This window comes from Phalacrocorax carbo, chromosome 1 (genome assembly GCF_963921805.1).
Source record: "Phalacrocorax carbo chromosome 1, bPhaCar2.1, whole genome shotgun sequence".
Taxonomy (NCBI): Eukaryota; Metazoa; Chordata; class Aves; order Suliformes; family Phalacrocoracidae; genus Phalacrocorax; species Phalacrocorax carbo.
The window spans coordinates 63,131,180-63,152,972 of record NC_087513.1 but is presented as its reverse complement, the minus strand read 5'-3'; the positions used below and the strand labels follow the sequence as shown (position 1 = coordinate 63,152,972).

Below are 21,793 nucleotides of genomic sequence, written 5' to 3'. Positions count from 1 at the left end.
TGTTTTGACCCATTGAACGTCCCTCTGGCCATCCCCAGGAACCGAGAGGCTGAACTAATGAGATGAATTTTACAATGAGGGTGGTGAAAGACCAGAACAGATTGCCCAGAGAAGTGGTAGATGCCCCATCCCTAGAAACATTCAAGGTCAGGTTGGACAGGGCTCTGAGCAACCTGTTCTAGTTGAAGATGTCCCTGCTCAATGCAGGGGGATTGGGCTAGATGATCTCTAAAGGTCCTTTCCAACCCAAACCATTCTATGATTCTATGAATCCCCTCAGGTCAGTAAACCTGGTGGCTTGCACATGACCCACTATGCTGGGAAGGGTCAGCAACAAACCAGGTAGGTCTATTCTCCCTCCATTAAGAGGAATTGTTGAAAAGCCATTTGCCTCCTCCAAGGTAATACCATGATATAACAGGGGACCCTTTGCAAACACACCTCCAGCTTGCTCCTGAGCAAACCTCACGGTAAAAATCAGGCACAGCCCAAATGGCAGGTACCGCTATTGGCAATAGGTGGTGGTTTAAGCATCTTATTGTCTATATAAACCTTTCAAAGGTTAGCTGGGACTTGGTGAAGAGAGGAAAGGGAGCAAATGAATTGAGGGCTCAGGCATAATGAAAGGAAAAACTAGACTGATATTTGCAGCCGATCCCCGTACTTCAGTCAGCGCAGCAGGACGTAGCAGGGGGCTCTCGGTGGAGCTGAGCAGAGCAGCTCTGAGCAGCCCTCTGTACTTCAGTGAAGCCCAGATCTGAACATCTGAATGCAGATGCTCTTTCTGCCCTGGGGGAAAAAAAATACATCTCACAAATCTAAACATGTCACCTCAAAGGGAAAACTATTTATTATTGATGATACCATTAGTGCTGTTTTTCCAATAGACTGAGGAGATTAAATAATAGTAACTGAAAACTAACCAAATGTTCAGACCAAACTTTAACCAGCAGAAGACATACAGGCAAACAAACTTTGCAGTGACTTAAAACAGTTTAATGTAATTCCAAGACAAAGTGTGATTACATTTCTACACATATACAATATGCATATGTGAGTTTACAAATTCTGATTAATAACTCGTTTCACCTCAGAGACCGAAAAAATGATCAAAAAGAAACCGTGAATAACAAGCTATAACATAGTTCACCACAACGGGACCTCCTTTCTCACCCTACAGTTAGTAATATTACAATTAAAATAACTATATTCTTCTATAATGTATTTTCTGTTAAAATCATCTCATAAATTTACAATGCTATTATTAGTTTCCAAGACTAATATAAATTCACTCCATTTTTCTACAACGAAAATGATTATTAATTAGAAGCACACAACGTCATGATGAAAAACACAAGCATTTTTTTTTTAGTAGCAAGAACTTGATTGGTTAAGAATTAGTTTTCTTGTAAAACATTCTAAAGCCAAGTAAAATATCCATTCTTATAACATACCTATAATATGAGACTAAGGAATAGGTTACATATAGGTCTACAACACATCAGTTTGTTTTTGTTTTTTCTTTTAAAAGAAGACGTATTACCAAAAGAAAAAAGAAAAAAAAAGAAGGGAAAAAAAAAACAAAAAAGAAAAAAGAAAGGGACAATTCACATAGGAAAAAAGCAGTACACAAGAAAATACTGTTGCACACAATAATTTTCACAAAGATTAACATGGATTAACACTCTTATTACAGAAACCGTACAGTGAAGGAACACAACGGCTCAGGGCTTTCATGGGGTTACTGGGCTGAGATGATACTGTAGAGAAAGAACCACTCGAGATCCAGAGCTGGGGCAGGGGCATCTTTTCCCTTGTGATTGCGATAGTGTTTCACAGCTTCCCCCCTCCCTGCCCTTCCCCTTAATAATTTTGGTGCAGTGTATATTAACTTCCACTTTCCATCAAGAGTATGCTGGGCTTGTGGGCAGTCAAAAGGCATAAAACATTCTCTCCATGTCCCCCCTCCTGTTTTTAAAAGGATTTTACAGCTCATAAAAAAAAAATGTTTCACCCGTTGGTTTGTTTTTAACTACCCGAAGTCTAGACTCTTCACCTTCCGAGATGCCCCTCCTTCTTCTCTCTTTCTCGCTCCCTCTCTTTCTCTCTTTCTCTCACACACACTCCTTTAATAAAGCTATTAATGACACTTCCCCTCCTTTCAAAAATTTGATTTGGTATGAAAGATACAGGCTACATTCTGGTTCTGCCCAAGTAGAATATGGTACCCAAAACGCCTTGATTGCTCTGTTGGTGAAACATGGGATGAAGAGATCCTTTTTTACACCTGAAATGGTTGTGCCCTGGAATATCCGTGGAAGTTTTGTTTTGAGAATAATACAGAGCAAAAAAACCCTAAAATAAAATAAAGAATCAAACACATAAGGGATAAAGGGGGGAAAAAGAAAAGCCAGAAGTGTTGTACGTAACCACGTGAGGTGGAAGCATTGCAGGTGTGTTTTATTTCCATGCTGAGGGCAGAGGTGCTATATGTAACCATCCAAATCCTACGAGATGTGCGTTGCCGGTGTCAGAACCCCCTTCTTGCCTAACAGGTATTCAGCAAGACTCTGGGGCTCCTCCGTTTGAGTGTGCTGGTATTTGCTGGTCTGACTCCCCCCACAAGAACAGAAGACCGGTCAGGCGCCGAGGGCGGCAAAGCCTGTAGGTTGGGTGGCGGTATGTGATGAGAAAGGGTAGACGTTTTCCAGTTGGCCCGAGTGCTGCTGACAGTCCTGGCTTGCCGTATGATACGTTATCGCTTTGGTAATGTGGATGACGGGGTGGGCACGGCAGCCCGGAATGAGGGAGAAGGAGGAGGCGGGTTGCACTCCCCCCAGCCCCACTGCTGCTGATTGTACTGGGAGCAGCACAGGCACCCAACTGCAAAGCATCGCTGGTCGCTCCTTTTCACTACCTCTGCTCTAAGCTGACTGATACAGCCCCATCAGGCATGATGGAAACACGTAAGGAGCCCTCCCGATAGTACCCGAGCTTCATGACTAAAGCTCGGTTCTTCAGATGTACATATACATATCTTTAAATGCCAATTCCTGTACTTCCGTGACCTCAAAGTACCATTTTGCTCAGCAGACATTTATACCATGTTCATTCGTTACCCAAGTGAAAGAACACAACAGACAAAACTAGACAGCTAAGCGACACTGGGGAGGGGGGAATGTGATATATCAAAATGCAAAGTCCAGGGTAACAGCAGCGGGGAAACAGCATCGACGGGAACAGGCATGGGCCAAGAAAACAGAGCTGACAAGGAGATGGTCAGGGAACTTTGTATTTCGTTTACTGGTTCAAAACATTTCTGTGGTGGTAAGCATCGTTTGTAGGAAAGGGTGAACAGATGGAAGCCAAATTACAGCATTGCCTCTGAGTGGCTGTCACACACACCCCACCCCGCCCCCCACTTCCCCCCCACCCCCCCAAACATAAAACAAGCATTCACTAGCTCAGGAATTAATCATTTGGCTAATGATTTATCAACAGTACAATACAATCCTTCCTTTGAGTATCCTTCATTCTCCTGACGCGGGTATCTTCATCCAGATGAGGATCCTACATAGAACAGTGAAATTAGTATCGTGCTCCCTGCTTCAACCCAAGGAGCCTGATAAAAGATGTTACTAAAACAGGCAAACAAACAAATAGTTTAGCTATTGGACTAAATCTTCAAAGTGGGTGGAGTGCTTTTTTCGAGCAGACTTTGGAATACAGTGGATTACTTGATCTCTGGACTGACTTTCCAACACTATGTTATATCTCAAAACAGAATATACATATTAAAGACACACTTGTACTTTTCCATTTTTAACGGGCAAAATTAAAAAGAGGCAGCTGTATTGAGTTTTTGAAGGTGTAACTTATAAACACAAGATTTCCCTTAAAAAGTACCAGTTTAAATGTAAACTATAAAACACTGTAATAACTATAAAATGTAGCCAGAAAACTGTTTAAGTAGCCACAGTCTATTATTCAGTTCATATTGGTTTAAAATGTGACTCATTAAATATCTTCTAGAAGGCCAAAGCATTTTACAGTAGCTATAAACATATATACTTACATGTGCATTTTAACATCACAATTGATTAAAATACATAAAAGAGTAATCTATTCCTTGGTTTAATTTTTTTTTTTCTTTTTAAAGATTCACTGTCTTCAGAATTCACTCAAGCAACAATGACCAGGGTGGGCATTTATCGCTATTCCGCCCCTACGGAGTTCAGAGTCTTTGAATCAAAGTTCAAGCTGGCTACATGTTTTCAAAAAGGCTAAAACCAGGATGAATGCCCACATTTGAGGTAATTATTGCGATTAGGTCACAGTTTGCGTAATATAAGTGTATCTAAATCCTTCTTTAAAAAAAATGAAGGTATCCCGCGGTACTGGGGGGATACCCTTTGTAGCAATCAGAATCCAGAATCCTGATCAGTGGGTTTGCTTCCAAAGGAGCCAGCGGTCCCAGAGCACCAGGTACCCTGAGTACAGCTGCTGGCCAGCCTAGAGCTCAGGCGATAACAAGCCTTTTTAATTTTTTTTATTTTTTATTTTTTATAGAAAAAAGGAAAACAAAAGAAAAATTGGAGGTGCCATAAAATAGATGGGTAACATTTCTGATCAGAATTCCAGACCGGAGCTTTTCTATCTGTCTTATTCCTTTCCAAACAGTTTGCTGAAAAAAAAAAATAAATCCAAATACATCAGCATTAAATATTAACTCTATGCCAGCACTGCAAAAACTCCTTGGCTAGGTTCTGAAAGTGGGATAAGCTTTGATTTTGCTCTGAGCATTGTTGCCCCATTGCTTTCTGTTTCAAAGAGGAAAGCTTGTTTGAAAGAAAGAAGAGAAAGAAGAGAAAGGATGGGAAGGAAGGACGGGAGGGAGGGAGGGAGGAAAGGAGGGAGGGAGGGAGGGAGGAAGGAAGGAAGGAAGGAAGGAAAGGAAGGAAAGGAAGGAAGGAAGGAAGGAAGGAAGGAAGGAAGGAAGGAAGGAAAGGAAGGAAGGAAGGAAGGAAGGAAGGAAGGAAGGAAGGAAGGAAGGAAGGAAGGAAGGAAGGAAGGAAGGAAGGAAGGAAGGAAGGAAGGAAGGAAGGAAGGAAGGAAGGAAGGAAGGAAGGAAGGAAGGAAGGAAGGAAGGAAGGAAGGAAGGAAGGAAGGAAGGAAGGAAGGAAGGAAGGAAAGAAGGAAAGAAGGAAAGAAAGAAAGAAAGAAAGAAAGAAAGAAAGAAAGAAAGAAAGAAAGAAAGAAAGAAAGAAAGAAAGAAAGAAAGAAAGAAAGAAAGAAAGAAAGAAAGAAAGAAAGAAAGAAAGAAAGAAAGAAAGAAAGAAAGAAAGAAAGAAAGAAAGAAAGAAAGAAAGAAAGAAAGAAAGAAAGAAAGAAAGAAAGAAAGAAAGAAAGAAAGAAAAAGAAAGAAAGAAAAAGAAAGAAAGAAAGAGAAAGAAAGAAAGAAAGGAAGGTAAAAAATAAAAAAAAAATCCCTGGCTGTCAGAAGTACACGCAAGTATTTACAAGGTTTGTGTGAATCTGCACACAGTTCCCCTCACAGCGAAAGAGTTAAGAACAGAGATGTCACAATATTTATCAGTGCAGTAAAAAATATCATTTTTGGAAAAAAATATACCTTTAGTATTGCCTTTCTTAGATTAACTATGATAAGCAAAAGATTAAAACCAAAAACTTCATCTTCAAACACACATGAATAGTCTGTTATAGCAGCACTGCTAAAACTGGAAGGACGAAGCTAACCCGTAAATGAGAAACAGGAGTTTTAGACCATAAATGCTGATCGCAAACCCTCCTAGTATGCTTCCTAAGACTTCTGAAGAACCAAGCCAATCTACTGTTCAAATTTCACTCTTGACACAGGCAAATGCTCTAAACCATGTCTTCCCATGAAGGCATTTGACACACGCAGATCTCAGCCTGCCTTACCTCCAGTCCGGTTCTTACACCTTCACCTGCATCAGCAGCTCTTCGCAGGTAACTACAGCCTCTGGGGTCACTCCCAGCAATTACATTTGTCACGGGGAAAGACACCTTCAGCACAGAGCCCTCAGTTAGTGGTGCTCCTCTGCACGCTGCCCGGACATACTTCAAGGGGCCAGCCCCTGCAGTGGGTCCCGCTGCGTGCCTGGGGCAGGAGGTGAGCATGGTGGCACCACGGTGTCCCTCACAGGTAGTGGCATTCCCAGGTGGTGGGAAGGATGGACCACAGAGACGTGGACCAGCCCGGACAGCCCAGCACCTCCTGTCCAACACAGTACTCCAGCAAGGAGCCCACGCACGGCCATTTACAACAAGACCGCCACCATGGCTTGCAGCACCACTGTAAAATGTTGTACCTTGCTCAACATCTGCAGCCCAGAGTGACATTCTCACCGTTGTCAGAGGCAGTTTTGCTCGAGTATGGCAGTGGGGGAACCCCAGCAGCACAGACCCATCTTCTCCTCCCCAAGTACGGCAGGAGCAAAATGATTTATAGGCACAGGAGTGAGCCACAAGAAGTAAGTCGGGGATGCCACATACTTTGGACACAGGCTCTCCCCACAGGAGTGCCGGCAAGACTCAGGGACAGAGAGGGGATGACATGGATGAGTGCCCCAGACTGCAGATCCATTGCTTTGAAGCTCCTATGAGAAATGGGACCACAGCAGCGACAGCTCTGTCAGCAGGAAGGGGGAAATCGTTCCCTTCCCACGTTTTCCCCTTCTGCATTGCCTACCCTTAACAAAGATTATTTCTGCAGACCTTGCATACAAGTACCCAGGATTTGGCCCACAGGTAGCACTGCAGATCTCTGGTGGGCTGATTGCCAAGCCATGGAAAAACACACACCTAAGTCCAACACCCTTGCCCAGCTGTGCCTGGCCTGACCGCGGCAGCACTGTTTGGGGTCCGACCCATGGAACAAAGCCAGCATCCTAAATCCAGAAAAGGAGATCCTACAGAAGCATGCAGAGCACCCAGCAGCTTATCCCACTACGCGGCTCACCATTTCCACACTGTATTGTCACCACTGAAACACTTTAATCAATGTGAACAATAATGAGAGAAAAGTAAAGTTTTGGACATCCCCTACAGTTTAGGATAGCAGCAATATTTAGTGTGAATTTCTCTGCTTGTCAAGCTAGCTACTCAAAACAGTGACAGAAACTTGAGAGAGAAAAAGAAAAAGAAGAGAAAAGAAAGACAGAACTCTACAGCTTAACCCCACTGCCCCAGCGGTCATGACATGTGGCTTAATTTAATGTCTGCAGTGGGTGGGGGTCTTTTTCTCTCTCCCTTAAAAAAAAGTTTCTTTGGTTAAAGAAAAAAACATGTTTATTGCCCTTCAAGTTTGTTAATGGAATTGCCTTCAAACCAAATTACATGACATAATCCCCTGAAAGTATAAAAAAAGGAAAAATGTCCCTTTTATTGGAATGTTTTACGTATTAGGACAAAACTACTAAAGAAAAAGAGAGAGAGAGAGACCCGCCAAGGCCCAATTTGTCAGGTGCAAGCAGGTACAACTCTGCCGAGGAAGATGCAATTGCATTTGCTCTCAAACAACTGCAACTGGCCCAGTCTGCAGTGAGAAGTGCTTCCATTTGGGTTTTCAATTCTGCTCATGTTAGTGGTTCTCTCTGCTCCCCCCTGCATTCTAGTTTCACAGCAGGAATTTGAACATCCATCTCTGAGGAGAGGCAACATCCGTGCTTCCTTCCTTCTGCTCCCCGCACGAGAAGAATGCAAGATGAGATGATGGGGAAAGGGACCACTTTTTCACTGTGCCAACCATAAGCCGCCCATAAAACTTCCAGTGTCTAAACATTCCCCTCCCCTCTCAAGTTTCCATGCTGTTTACCCCCCACACACGAAGAACACGAACCCAACCCAACCGCGCCAATCCCATTTCCTCTCCAAAGGACTCTGAGAGCAAAACAAGCTGGCTGTTGTTATGTATGTGGCACTGACAACATGCAAAGCTTTCTCCTCCCCTGCTAAATCGATCGGGTTTACCCTGTGACTAACCATACCACACTTTTTTCCATACTATGCCTTTAAACAGGTGTGAGGGAGGAGGTGTTGCCCAGCTCCCCCATACCCACCAGAAAACATGCAGTGTCACACCATCAAAGCAATTTGATGGCTGTGCTGTGCATCTCTTGCAATCGCAGCGTCCCATGGCCACGATCATCTAGCTGGCAGGTCAGCCACTCCAGGACAGACAACGTGAATCCGGCACGCACCACACCCCTTCTCGCTGCAAACATCTGCCGTTCTAACAGCTCTGCTGCCAAACGCCCCCCAAAATCAGATTCAAGCCCGCATGGGAGAGCAGGTCAGATGGGTACACAGGGAAAACGCAATTAATACAAGTAAAACATTACTGTGATTGAGATTGCAACCTTCCACGCTTCGCCAGTCCTAGGCCAGAGAAGCACATAAACAAGTAATTAACTTGAAGGGTTTAAATCTGTTCCTTAGCAAAGCACTCAAGTGCATGATTAACTTTAAGTCTCCGCTGAAGTCCTATCATTTTTTTATGGAGTTTGAATTCAGTTACTGCTTCCCCCCATTCTAACAGAGCAGGAGATGCAAATGAAAATGTAAATGCCTGAAGTCTAGGAACCAGAATAGCTTAATAAAATTCCACAACAAATAATTATAAAAGAAGAGAAAATCTACATCAGGGACAAGGAGGAAAAAAAAGCAAGCCAAGCATCCTGGCCATGCGGACACCTGATCAACCTTCAGTGAGAGTGGAAGAGCAGGTGAGGAACCCTGCCCTGCCTGCGGCCGTTCTTTACCCAGCTAATGCTGTCCCTGCGCGCCAGTGTCCTTTATCCAGTGACGGGACTGAGAGCTGTGCTTGCGCCTCTGCCGCGGCTCCTCCGATAGCCCTGTTTCTGGAGAGCCATCTATCTGCTTTCTCCTTTAGGAAAACCAAACTCTTAACATGTAGCGTGATCTTGGGTTCAGTGAAAAGGCCCAGTGATCACAGCCTGGAGCACGAATAGGTCTTGAGGTCTTGATCTCATATAAACTTCTATCAAACAAAGCGGTGAGCTGGATCCTAGGGCACCAAGGTTCTTACCTGCCCTTGGTCCAGCTCTCCTAATAGATCATTATGTTAGCTGCTGTTTGGTTTTGGCCTCTGAATGAACGTTTCTGGACTTACTCTGAAATGCAGATGTGACACGGAGGGCAACTCCTGTCCCTCAAGGCTGTAACCACTCTCACAGAGCGGCCCCACTCCCCCTAGGTTAAAGGCAGAGTTTTCATCCTCGGAACAATCTCATTTCCCCTTCCTCCTGCAGTTTTCACAAACACAGCAACCCTTCTGATGCCACCGATGAAGAGAAATAAAATTAACAACAATAACAATACTAAGAGAAAAAAAAATAACACAAAGATTAAGGAATGCGTGTGCAATTAAAACCCAGAGTAAAATATAATAATAATAAAATAATAATCATAATCATAACAACCATACAATAAAATAACAACATCTTTCCTTTTCATGACACAAGCAGCATGACGCTCTCGCTCCCGAACTGGTGGGAGAGGAGAGGAATGCAACAGAGAGAGCAGGGCTTTATTTTCCTGCCTCAGACGAAAGGGGATGTGTTGTCTTTCCAAAGGAAGGGGGGGGTAAGGTGCATAGGCTGCTGGGAGATTGCATCCTCATCTACAGTATATTGAGCTGGAATGAAGGACAGGCAGGAGAAAAAAACTGTGCAAGGGTAGCCTAGGAACCAGAGCTGGCAACCGGGGAGGTTATTTGGTGGTTTGCCAGAAGACAACAGCCTTGTTGAACAGCCTATGTGTAGCGGGATCCTTTCTTCTTCCAGGCCAGCCAAGCACTTACCGCAAGACAATATATTTATGCTGGTCTTTCTGTCAGCTTTTCCTATGTGAGAGAACCTCCTTCCTTACTGCCACCAGGGAAACCATCCCTCACCACCCTGCCGACGAACCTGCTGTTTTCCAGCATCTTGTGAAATACCTGAATACTTCATGATCTAATTACAGGGAAATGATGTAGAGTAGAACCGAGCAGCCATGTAGACTTCAGCTTTCACGGAAACATGGAAACGTTATATCAAACTCTCTTCTCTCCTTCCTCCCCAGGCCATCCACAGACATGGGTACTCTAGAGACACTTCCAAATACTGATGCACCAGTGCAACTGCCGTTATCAGTGAAACTCCCCTCTGAACCAAACCCAACTTTAGGAAAGGCTCTCTTTAGAAACCTGTCGGAAAACAGGACGACCACGTAGCGTTCTTGGGCGTGGAGGACCCACAGGCCCACCGTGCTCTCTGGTTCCAGGGTCACTCTTTCAGGGCATAGGTGAGAAGGGTGGAGGGGAAGCGCACGCTGTCACAGCTACAATAGAGTGGGTAAGGCCAGATGTATTACAATATTCTTTTCACTTAAGAAACCTGAGTTTGACTCTCTCAACTGGATTTTCTCATGCTTGCTTTGGGACTCCAGCCCTTTCCTGACCCCCTCCCATTGACAGACGTAGTGAGAGATGTTGGCAACAACTAGTGTTTCCCCCTTTCACGGGCTAAAGTTTTGTTCCCATTTCAGACACCCAACCAGGACAACCTGAAAACTTGGGAGGACACTGTCCTCTCGGTCCACCAAGAACGTCAGCAAACAGCAGAATGAGAATTCAGTTTCTGGGGAGGAAACCTGCTATTTCAACAGGATAGAAACAGACCAGTCCACAAACGAATCCCCAGACCCTCTGGGAGTCACCCTGGGTCTCACAGCCAACCTGGTCACTTCCAGCCCATCCAGTGCTCAACAAAACACCCAGTTAGATGCACTTCCAACCCTGACGAGCCTCCCCAACACCTCGCCAAGTGAGCTAAGATTGACAACGTGGGAAAAAAATACCCAAAACACCACCAGCAGAAGAAGAAAATCGGCAATAACAACCCCCAAAAAAAAAAAAAAAGAAAGAGCTGAGAGTAAATTCCGACTAGCCTCAGTCAGTTTCTAGGAGTACCAGTGGAAGTAAACCCTTAAACCGCATCTGTAGTTTGGTAAGGCACTACGAGGGAATGATGTAAAACTAAGACTGTGACAGTTGTAATGGCTGTGCCGAGGAACACACCACAGAGAGAAGGCAGCATCTGCACGCACACGCACGCACGCACGCACACACACACACGCACACACCTGGACAATCACATTTGTTACATGCCTATGTTATATCACTTTTCTTTGTGCAATCACATTGAGGAATAGTCTATTGGTATCGTTGAAGTTCAACACAAAAGAGTAAAAACGGCGTATGACCTGTATAGTGCTACATTCTACCGGGGTTGGGGTGGGGGGGCAGCTAAAATGTCTCCTCCTATACTAAAACGGCTAGGGATTGAAAAGGAAAATTTCCAAATAAAATAAAATGAAATGCAACTGAAATCCAACATACATTATTAGAGACCTTGTTTAGGAATAGCATTTCTCAGGGATTTATCCAGTGTGTTCAAGGAAAGGGAGAAACATCCCCATTGCGTCTGCTCTTGACCAGTGTTGCATGGCCTGTTTTGCCCACGTGGATTTAAGTCTAGCAGTGCTAGATCCTAATTTAGAGCACTGGGACAACATTTTCTCCTCCTCCCTCATCCTCCCTTACCCACTTTCCATTTCCAAGAAAAAAACCCAAAACCCTTATGTGTGCTTTGGGATACAGAGACCACTGCAAAGATGGGGCATAAACCCTTTGAAAAATACTGGATAAATCCCTAATCCATATACCTATTGGATTAAAAACCTAATGGATTTCATTTTAGGTGTTCTGGACAACAAATTTCTAAATGTAGCTCACTATTGGATGAAAATAACCTTTTAAAGTCTATTGGTGAAGTTCTTCAAAAGACAGGACCCGCTGGAGGGTCCTTCTGCTTCTCTCTCTCTCTCTCTCTAGTTTGGTGCAGAATGGTTGTTTTTTTGTGGTTTATTTTTTTTCTGTTCTTTTTTTCCATTTTCTTTTTTTTTTTTTTAAATAAAAAGTGTAGAATTGGTTCTCCCCCTTCTTTCCTCTTTTTCATTTCTTCCTTAAAGTCTCCTTCGTTCAAGTTTCACGCGAGCCTCCCATTGCATTGTTAGTTTGTCATGTTCTTCAGTACAAAAGCGGCCGCCTCACTCCCCCGGGATGGGTGCGTCTCTCGCTCCTTATTCCAGTGTTTAGATGTAAGGGTACTGGTTGACCTTGGTGGGGCTCAGTGGGTATCCAGTGTAGACTGTGGAGGCTGGAGAAGCACTGATATAGGTCTGATGGGCAAACTGAGCCTGGTACTGACTCGGGTGGATGGTGGGTGAGGGCAGAACCCGCGGGCCCATGCTGACAGGGACCTGGTGGACGATGCTGGCGGGGTAGGTGGTGTGCTGCACGGCGTGCCGCGCAGACCCTTGGGAGGCCACCAGGTGCGCGACGGTGCCCGTGGAGCCCAGGGCGGCAGGGGCGGTGTATGTGTAGAGGTGGGGTTGGGTGGGCAGGTGAGCAGCGGCAGCCGCGGCCAAGTGAGGATGAACTGTACCATGGCTGGGACTATTGTGCGGGAAAGAGTACGGGGCCTGAGCTATCGTTGGAGTGATGTAGGCTTGCTGTCTCCGGTGACTCCCTGTGCGATCGGTCGTGATGTGCTGCTGGGCCTGGATAAAGACAGCAACAGTGATAAGCAGTTATAAGACAGGAGACGGCTCTTTACCTCCACAGTGGTGCCTGGGAGCCTCCCTACGACACCAGGACAGCCTCAGGAAAGTCCCTTGCGCTCCTCCTGACACCCTCAGCACCACCACAAGTCTTCCCCTTGGAAACGGGCGATGGCAAAGAATCCCTCCCAAGCCTAGGAAGACCCTGTAGTTTCATACATTCACCAAAATGGCCCCCAAAAGGACAAAGGAGTCCCCAACTTTGAGCCATCACCTGCCGGCACAGCTAACATGAAGACCCAACCTTGGATGCCTGGCTCCTAAGAACATCTTCCACAAGTCCAGTCGCTCGCACAACACACAGCTTTTGTTAGTGAACTCTCTGCTGATGAAATGTGGCGCGCTGATAGCTCAGGGGAGTGAGGTTGCCTAACTATGCCCGGAACAGGCAATTTATTTTTGCTCAGGTCTCTGTGGTTATCATTTCCTCAGTTAGTAAAATAACTACTTTATTTTTTAAAGATAAAGCCCTTGGCTTGATCAGATCCTGCAAGTGCCTGGCACCCTCATGTAATCAGCTATAACTCCTTGAGCACAGGCAATTTTCTTGCAGTGGGACAGGAGCAACGTACTTTCCCAGGGATTTTCTAAGGTTTTTTTTTTTCCCCTGCACAATAATGCCAAGGAGTTTTCCCAGTCATTTGTAGTCAAAATATTAAATAACCAAAAAAGTAGGAATTAGAATGAAAGAAAGTGCAATGCTTGATGTTTTCCCTTTCTATTCTCCCAAGCTTTCTCATCCTCTTTGTAAGCATTCCCTGTGCTGTCATTGCGGTCTGAAATGCGGCAGCCACACTCCTCCCCCACTCTTGGAAACAGCATTTCACCCACTTCCTCCATTTTCACTCACTTTTATTTCAAGTTTGCTTGAATTTTTAAATTTCAACTACATTTTGAGGGGGAGGGGACATTCTTCTCCCCTAGATTATTTTAAAAAAAACCCCAACAAACTAGTTCTGCTCATATCCAGCTCTGGATGCAAACCATTGCTGTCTTCTGAGCTTTCTCCTCTTGAAATGGTGGTAACTGTGCTGTAGCTTTTCTATTCTCATGACCTCACCTCAGAGTAGAGAGGCCCCAGGTGCAGTACATGAAACGGGCATTATTTACTGAAGCTCCTGGGGAGCTTCCTGGGTGTTTTGATCACAGACTATGGAACATCTTGAGTACTGCATGCTGCCAAGTAACGAGATCTGCCCAGATCTCAGCCCAGGTTTATCACGGGAGGGATCAAACTCATTATATGAGGTGCTGTATATGCATAGAGGCTCTGCTTTGCCTTGTCACACCTGATGGGGATTTCTTTCCCAATCCTGCAGCTGGGCTGATGCACTCCCTTCACTTGGAAGATACTCTCCCCATGGTTACCTATAGCTAAGGAGAATTCACTCCTTCCTACAAGGTCTTGCTCTACTCCTTTGTGTCTGAGCCTTCTCTCTCATTCCCATTCACATTGTTAGACCATCTGACTTCAAAACACACAGAGTACTGCCAGCCTGCGCTACCTCTACTGCCTGAGCTGGAAGATCAAGGTCTGCAGTGAAGTTGAAAGAAGTTGACCAAGCTCGGCCTGGGGCCCAACTATCATCATTAGACTGGAACAGGCCAGCCCACGCTGGAGGAGTGGACGGTTACAGCTGGATGACGCACCACCAAAATTTATTTCAGTTGACTTACCTGACTTAGATTAAGAGGCTGCTGCTGCTGGAAATGTGCTCCTGGTCGCTGCTGCCTATAGGCAACGGCTCCAGACGAGCTCCCTGAAGAGTGACCGCTGGTGGAGGTCACGGTGCTGGAGGACTTGGACTTGTAGGAGGATGAGTGGTGACTGGTGGTGACTGTGCCAGGAAAGGAAACACATTTGTAGCTTACATCACATTCTTTAATTGCTCACCCTACCTTTTCCTCACTGAACCTCCTCCAGAGTCGCTTTTGGGAGGAGACATACAACAGAAGCAGGATAAGAAAATGATTTCTCTTAATTAACAGCATATCTCAGCAGTGCTTCAAATACACGGCCAGCCTGTTATCCTAGAGGCAGACAAGCAGACCTGATATCTGGACCCAAACTGGGCCCGGAGAAGGCTTTACACATCCTTCAGAAGTGTGAGAAACTGTTCTGCCACCAGAACTGTACGATGCAGCTAAAAATCCTGAGGAAAGGAAGGAAAGTATAGTGTGCACAGCACAAAAAAGCCCTGGCTTGGCTGACCTCATGGTGAGTAGGAAGGGAGGGAGAAGGAGCTAGCGGGGAGCTCACCCTCTGAGCCTTTGTGTTCACCAGCAGTGCATCAAAAGTAAGGACTGCCAAGTAGCTCAAAGCCAATTGCTTTGGGCCAAATTTCCACCATAATCCCCTTTTCAACACATTGTCCTATGTAGCATTGCGGAGGCTCTGGATGAGCAAACCTCCTCAGCCCATAATGAAGATCCTGGGGAAATGTTCTTCCCAGAAACGTCAACAAGTTTGGATGGAAATGCACATGTGTTTTCAATCTCTTACCCGTTTTAAAGTAAACCTATGGAAAGGCAAGGCAGCAAAGGTTCGCACTTGCATTTGTGAGCCTTTCATGTCAAATGTTGAGCTAAAGGCTGCATTCTGTTCTTGGGTTTGTACAGAAGTAACTGGGAATGACACTTGCCCCCGTGACTCCTGAGTGTACCAGGGCACATAAATAATGCATTATGGCTCCCAAGAACAGATGTGTCACTTGAGAGAAGGGCAGGAGCACAGTTTCTTTGGAAAACAAAACAAACAAACAAACAAAATGAAACCGAACAATGAGATTCTTCCAAGATAAATCATTTATTTCTTACTAATTTTCTTGACGGAAGAGGTGCAATTTACCTGGCGCCAGGCTATCGCACTCTACCAACACCTCACTGGCCTGGGTTTTCAGTGGTGGCACGATGATCGTTCGGGGGTTCCCACTGCAGTGAGTCTCTGGAACCCCTTTGGTGTCGTAGGTGTTCCCGTTATTCTGCCCTGCGCGATGCTGCACGGCATAAGGGCTGTTGTTGCTGGAGGAATCGGAGTAAGGGGAGTCATGCACGGTGACACAGCTGATGACGTTCTTCCTTTGCTTGGACAAGGTGCTGAAACACAAGCACACAAGGGGAAAGAGTGAATGGGCAACGATCAACTTGGAAGCCACCAGAAGACTCTGCCCGCGGCAGACTAGCTCCGTAAAGGCAAAGCACACCCTTCAGCCCTCTGCCAGATAGAGGCTGCTTAAGCCAAATCCCAGGCTTTAAAACTCACTCGTTGCTATTCTGGGAAAGCCTTTGTGGAGGTCAAGGAGTGAGTAAGGCATTGTGGATAGTTCTTATATTCACACTGCTTAGAATAGCACTGAACCAGACTGCCAGATTTATTTTCAGACTGCTTTTTATATATGTGTGCAGTAGAAACCCAGCAGTTATACTATGCTTTGTTGCAAGTCTCACCACCCACACAAAAACGTGGTGGTTTCTCCCAGCCTTCCAGCAATGATTTAATAATAGATGCTATGACTTTTCATGATTAAATCCCATGAATCTACAAAATACACTCCCTTCTATTTACTAATATGGTACAATGGGCATATATTCTCAATAAGCATTTGAAACTGAGGAACAAATGAAGAAAAAATGAGAAAAGGGTGTAAAGCTTTTGGTTTTCTTTTCGCTCTAAATAAACACTGGATCTCCTGACTCTAGCATGGATTATCAAGGTCCTGCTGCAGCTAATCTATCTATGACATCAAAAAAGTGATTAAAAAGGAACATCAACACTTCCAAGATTAGTGCTAGAAGTTCATTAGACTAGACTGCATGAGTACAATTGGGATTTGCTCTGCTATTGTGTCTAATTATTCCTGATGGTTTCTCCTTCCTGTTATGAGCTTGTTTAGGGAGAAAAAGAGAGAGCGAGAAAAAGGACGAAGGAAGGGGGATGGTGAAGATTTGCTTAAATGGCTCACATCCTTGACAGTGCACAGACCTTGACTACAGAAAATAGCTGCTGTGTTTCACTGATTGCATTATGTTGTTATGGCAACTGAAGTTTTTAAAATGATGAAAAGAAATGGATAGCACATAAAAAGCTAAGTAATTAGGCTTAATGGTGAAAACAGCCCCAACAGGAACAGAAATGCCATGGAGAAAAAGGAATCCATCTCTTAACTTCTTGAGTGTGCACTTTAAAAAGAGAGAGATCCCTTTCCCATGGAGTCTCCGCTCCTTTCTCTCACTCTGGCTGGCCCAGTCCAGGGAAAAGCTGATTCCTCTGGTCTTAGTCTGTGATGGAGCTATTCCTTCCCATGTCCCAGCATCACTTCTTACCCAGGGAAAGGTGGAACAGACACTGAGAACAGTTTCCTTCCAAGGACATATTTTGCCTTATTTATTTTTGAAGTGCTAAAGGAGCACTGGTGGGTTCCCTTCAGCTTGCCCACCCCAAAGCCTCTCCATCGGCGTTCACAGGCTGCAACTCACCACCTTGCTCCCAAGACTTGTAACTGAAAAGCTGTCATCTCCTCCATTAAAGAATGCCTTGGGGTGCTGCATTCACAAACAAGTTACCGTCATGCAGCCTTTCCCTGGGCTATCATCGCAGGATCCTGGCGTGCCCCAGAGAGGACGCAAGACCATGTTGTTCTACGCACAGTGAAAGATACGTCTCGAGGGGCCTGTGCTATCCTAAAGCATTAACATCTGCACCAGGGCAGGTGATGGAGAAGGAGGGGAAGCTATTGCACTGCATCTGGAAGTTGAAAGCAAGCCTTGCAGGGGCAGGGATCTTTTTGATGGGGAAGGTGTACTACAGCAAACCCTCGTATTCTGGCTTTCCACAAGGAGCTGGAGACCGTTGGATTAGAAATGGAAAGAGCAACAGAGTATCTTAGATGGACAACTACTGTATGAGAAGAAAGATGTAGCAGTTTGGATATAGTGCTACAAAAGAAGAATATTAAGCCAATAAAAATGACAAATATTGCATCAATATTCCTCTCTCCTTCAGTAGAAATGCCTGTAATCACACATTTATGAGTATCGACACTGCTTGCCCTTTGCAGCTACCCTTGGCTGCCAGTTGGGAAGAGATATATATTCTCTACCTCTGACAGTTATTACATTTTATAAAGAAAAATCAAGTCACTAAAGAGTTTTCTGACAAGTGATAAGGTCTAGCTATTCTTTTACAGTACCTTCCTTACATAAGTGGCTGAGCTGCTGAACTGGAAATACTTGCTCTCGGCTGACACTTGCCATGGGAAGGCTGCGCTGTAGAACCAGAAAGGTATTTTTCTGTGTAATCTGTGCTATTTATTGTTTAGACTGGTCATATTTTTCACCAGTTTGATTGAGGGCTTGTCAAAGCAAGGACCATGAAGAGTCTTCCCCTTCAAAGTCTTATAGCTCCTTGGTTACAATAACAAAATCAAGTAAATATGTTTGGTTGAACAAATAAGTGACCCAAAACCCAAACCTTTCCTGAGAAAGGGACCATAGCAGGATATTAAACTCATTTCATGGGTGAGAAACCAAAAGGGACAAGAGCTATGGTCCTGCCAGGCTGTCCACAAGTGCTTAGCATTACTAGTATGTGCCACCCACCAAAGTCAGCTGGTCTATTCCAGCGGCAGAGCTAAAGCACGTGGGTAAATATTTGCAGGATCAGGGCCTAAGTGATTAGCCTCTCGATTCAGCAGGCTGCATCATTTCAAGCGTACGAGGGGGCCCGTGGAAAGCAGATGGATTTTTGTCTTTAGGAAAGGTAACGACTGTGGTTAATGTCAGAGCAGGCAGAAAAGTCAGCAGGGACAGTTCACACACCCAGAGCTCGGTACCTGCTGTACCGCAGCCTGCCTCAGGGATGAAGAGTGGGAATTTCAAAAGCATCAAAGGCCCAATTCATGCTGAAAATCTGATTCACAGGCTTAGAGATACACCTTAAGCCGAAATGGGGACTTCTGAAAATTCAACCCGGAAGAGCCAGCGCTCCCCCTTCTCAAAGCCTTCTTGCCAGCCAGCAACTGTCCTCCTTACAGCTCCCTCCGAAGACTCAGCTGCTCTCCCCACCTCGCAGTAATGCAGGAGTTATCTGTGTGAGGTCCAGGCTGATGTATTGCCTTCCCTGCTCACGAACTATCAGGACTGAGAGCTTTTACCTGTTGACACAGCACTTGCCTACTCAGCAAGCTTACTGTATTCCTATAACTCAGCCACAGCTTTTGGGGATGTTTGTGCTTACACAGAAAAATACTATTAAAAGTCTTGCCCCCTTCCTATTAAGCTGACTCCAAGCCTGGTAATTGCTTTCCCTCCTGCAAGCACAGTAGCAGCAGCATAGGTGATTTAGTAGTGTCGAGAGTCGGCATGTGTTCCTGGTCAGCTCGTGTGCCTGCCTGTATTATGTGGGTAGGTGTATTTTAAATCTCTAGAGGAGCGAGGGGGGAAGATTACCAAAGTGGCATCAAATCCATCTACACAGACTGAAAAGCAGTAAGCCAGGAAGGCTTTTTAACCCTTACTGGCTGGAGCTGCATCCTTCCTTTCAGAACAGCAGCTGGAAAAAACATGCATTGCTTTGTAAGTTTATTATTAGTTTATGAGTGGTAGTCCATTCCCACCTGGTCCCAAAGAGCTTGTTCTCAAACTTGGACACAAAACAATTCATGGCTGTCCGATGTGCAGACACAGAGCATGACTGTGCCTTCAAGCACGCACAGTAGCTCTCAGAGACAGCTCTCTATCATATACCACCCTTGTGAGTGCACAGCAGACAGACGGCCGCGGGTCTCTATTCTCCACAGCAAGGAAAGATCTCAAGGAAAAGTCTGATGGAGGAAAGAGAAGGTAGTTTGTGCACACACACGGGGCAAGAAACTAAGGTGGACATCTCAGATACTGTTAATGGAAAGATGCCAAAGGCAGATGACGAGAACGAAAAGTGAGAGGAAATGAAGGAAAAGAACATGCTGAATTAGGTGTTAAAACAACGTTGGAACCCTCTGAACAGCCAAGGACAAGGACTGGGACAACATCTCTTGTAACAGTAAAACCTGAGCTGATTTCTACTTGCTGAAGGCCCAGCCTGAAAGCTTGGTATGTGATAGCATTGACTGAACAGGATCTTTATTCCCTGAATATCTCAAGTTGCACCAGAATCCCAGAAAACCCAATTGGAGTCTAGTAGGGGCAATTCTTCAGCATGTGGTTAACCCACAGAGATAAAAACCTCTCAGTGTGGCTGATGCTATAGCAACAGAGGCTTTCAGCTCTCAAGGTCACCAAGATGGCCTTCTAGTTTGGAGGAAGAAGGCATCTATCCCACAACTGTGCCTTTGAACTGGTGCACGTATATACTGTGGCACGTTAGCTTTACATCACATCACAAAAATTCCGTTCCAGGTCTCTGAAAACGTAATAACACGCAACCTTTTCATTTTGCTGCTTCAGAATAATTCACCTATTCTAGGAAAGTGCAGAGTCAGCCAACAAAAACTCAAACTATGGCTGCAATCGCTCTCTTCACATTGAAATCTTATGCCATGCATAGCTCAGTGCTGAGAACATGCCCCTCTCTTTTCAGCTCAACCTCCATCCCGACCTGTTAATCTGCTCTCACCTTCTTTGTGAATTTGCGATGGTAAGAAATATTTATCAAGTACTACACTGAGCCCATTTTACTAGGCTATACAGCACGCGCTGTAGCTATTTAAGTCATATATACTGAATCGCTTAGCAGGTTGTAAAGGTTCTGCTGCTGAAGGTTTGCTGAGAGAGCTACTGTCTCTCTCTGTTATTTTAAGTATTAGTTGCATGTCGGTGTGTCTTCTGGAGATGGAAGGCAGCAATCTTTTTACCAGATGACTGTGGTTAGTCTATGTATTGCTATGCAGAGTCACTGCATTACTATGCACAGCATAACATAGCCACAATAGGCTAGATGTCAAAAGAGAATTACAAATGATAATTCAACCCTCACACGCGCACACCAGCAAATTGGCAAAAACACCTGGTTTGTGCCTGCCAGCGATTTCTGTGCATAAGGGGAATGGAAGTCCTCTGAGGTAGGCTCCACCACCATTGCACTACAATGTGAATAAGGTGAATTAACAACTTGCATCAGCTCACACTCAGTTATAAAGGTGAGACTCATACAGATACTTCACTGTACAGTTTACCATTTTAAGAAAAAGGAAAAAAACCCCAACCCTGCAAGAATTTTGTGCCCGTGAAGATGGCCCATGAGGCAGTTACTCAGTACACCCACATGACAGCTGTGGTCAGTCTTTTGCCCAGAAAGACAGTGATTACTGCAAGGATCCCATGGAAAGCCAAGCTGGAGAGGTGTTACCTTCTGAAACCAGCACAGACAAGAGCAGGCAGTAGGGAAGTGAGGGGCTCTCCTGCCTAGCTGAGCTGGAAGCACCGTCAAAACCACCCACCTCAAGGCCATCACTGTATAGTTTCAAGAAAACAGTCATGTTTTCCTTGGCTGTTGCATTTATTGCTCGAGATGGGAAGTCACCTAGGCACGTCACAATAGCTACCTCCACTGCCTTTCCTTCCAGCCCTTCCTTATGCCACGCTCTGCAACATGGCCCTTGGTAGGGCATGGAAATACCCCTCGCTGCACCACCAGTACAGCCTGGGGCGTCTCTCCCGCAGGACCATGTGTGCTCTCCCTCCCACCCACAATTCAGCCACCCCAGGGAGCGCTTGTGGCTCTCTGCTCTGTGTTAAACTTAAAGCAACAACTGTTGCTTTATTCTTCTCCACTTCTAAGCTTCAGAAATATTTAATCAAGGAAGGATTTACATTTAAACCACTGCACAATGTGAAGGTGCATACTGGGGAGTACTGAACCCCTGCTACTTGCTGAACACGTGCTCTGATTACTGCAACTGCAGTTGCACTGTCAGTCTGCCTGCCTGCCTGCTTGACTTTCTTGCTAGAGCAAGTAGAGAAACTTCAGAGGAACAGATCTGTAAGAAAACTATCAAGTCTACTCCCTGTTTTTACTCTCTTCAGTGCTTTACAGGTAACAGTTAGACCTAAATTCTTCTTTCCAGAA

The 21,793-nt window shown here is 45.1% G+C and overlaps 1 protein-coding gene across 10 annotated transcripts in view; it reads right to left on the bottom strand.

The window, feature by feature from the left end:
* Nucleotides 1-974: 974 nt before the first annotated feature.
* HIPK2 (homeodomain interacting protein kinase 2) overlaps nucleotides 975-21,793 on the bottom strand; it is a 142,421-nt gene continuing 121,602 nt past the window's right edge. For 9 of the 10 annotated variants that reach the window (XM_064456687.1, XM_064456697.1, XM_064456714.1 and 6 more), the window contains 3 exons: nucleotides 15,578-15,825; nucleotides 14,407-14,567; nucleotides 9,425-12,669 (listed from right to left, as the gene is read on the bottom strand). In XM_064456687.1, coding sequence (XP_064312757.1) covers nucleotides 12,202-12,669; nucleotides 14,407-14,567; nucleotides 15,578-15,825 — 877 coding nt within the window. In that variant the 3' untranslated portion in view covers nucleotides 9,425-12,201. Of the gene's footprint in view, nucleotides 3,571-9,424; nucleotides 12,670-14,406; nucleotides 14,568-15,577; nucleotides 15,826-21,793 lie in introns of those variants that run through there. The other variant, XR_010373776.1, reaches the window with a different exon arrangement.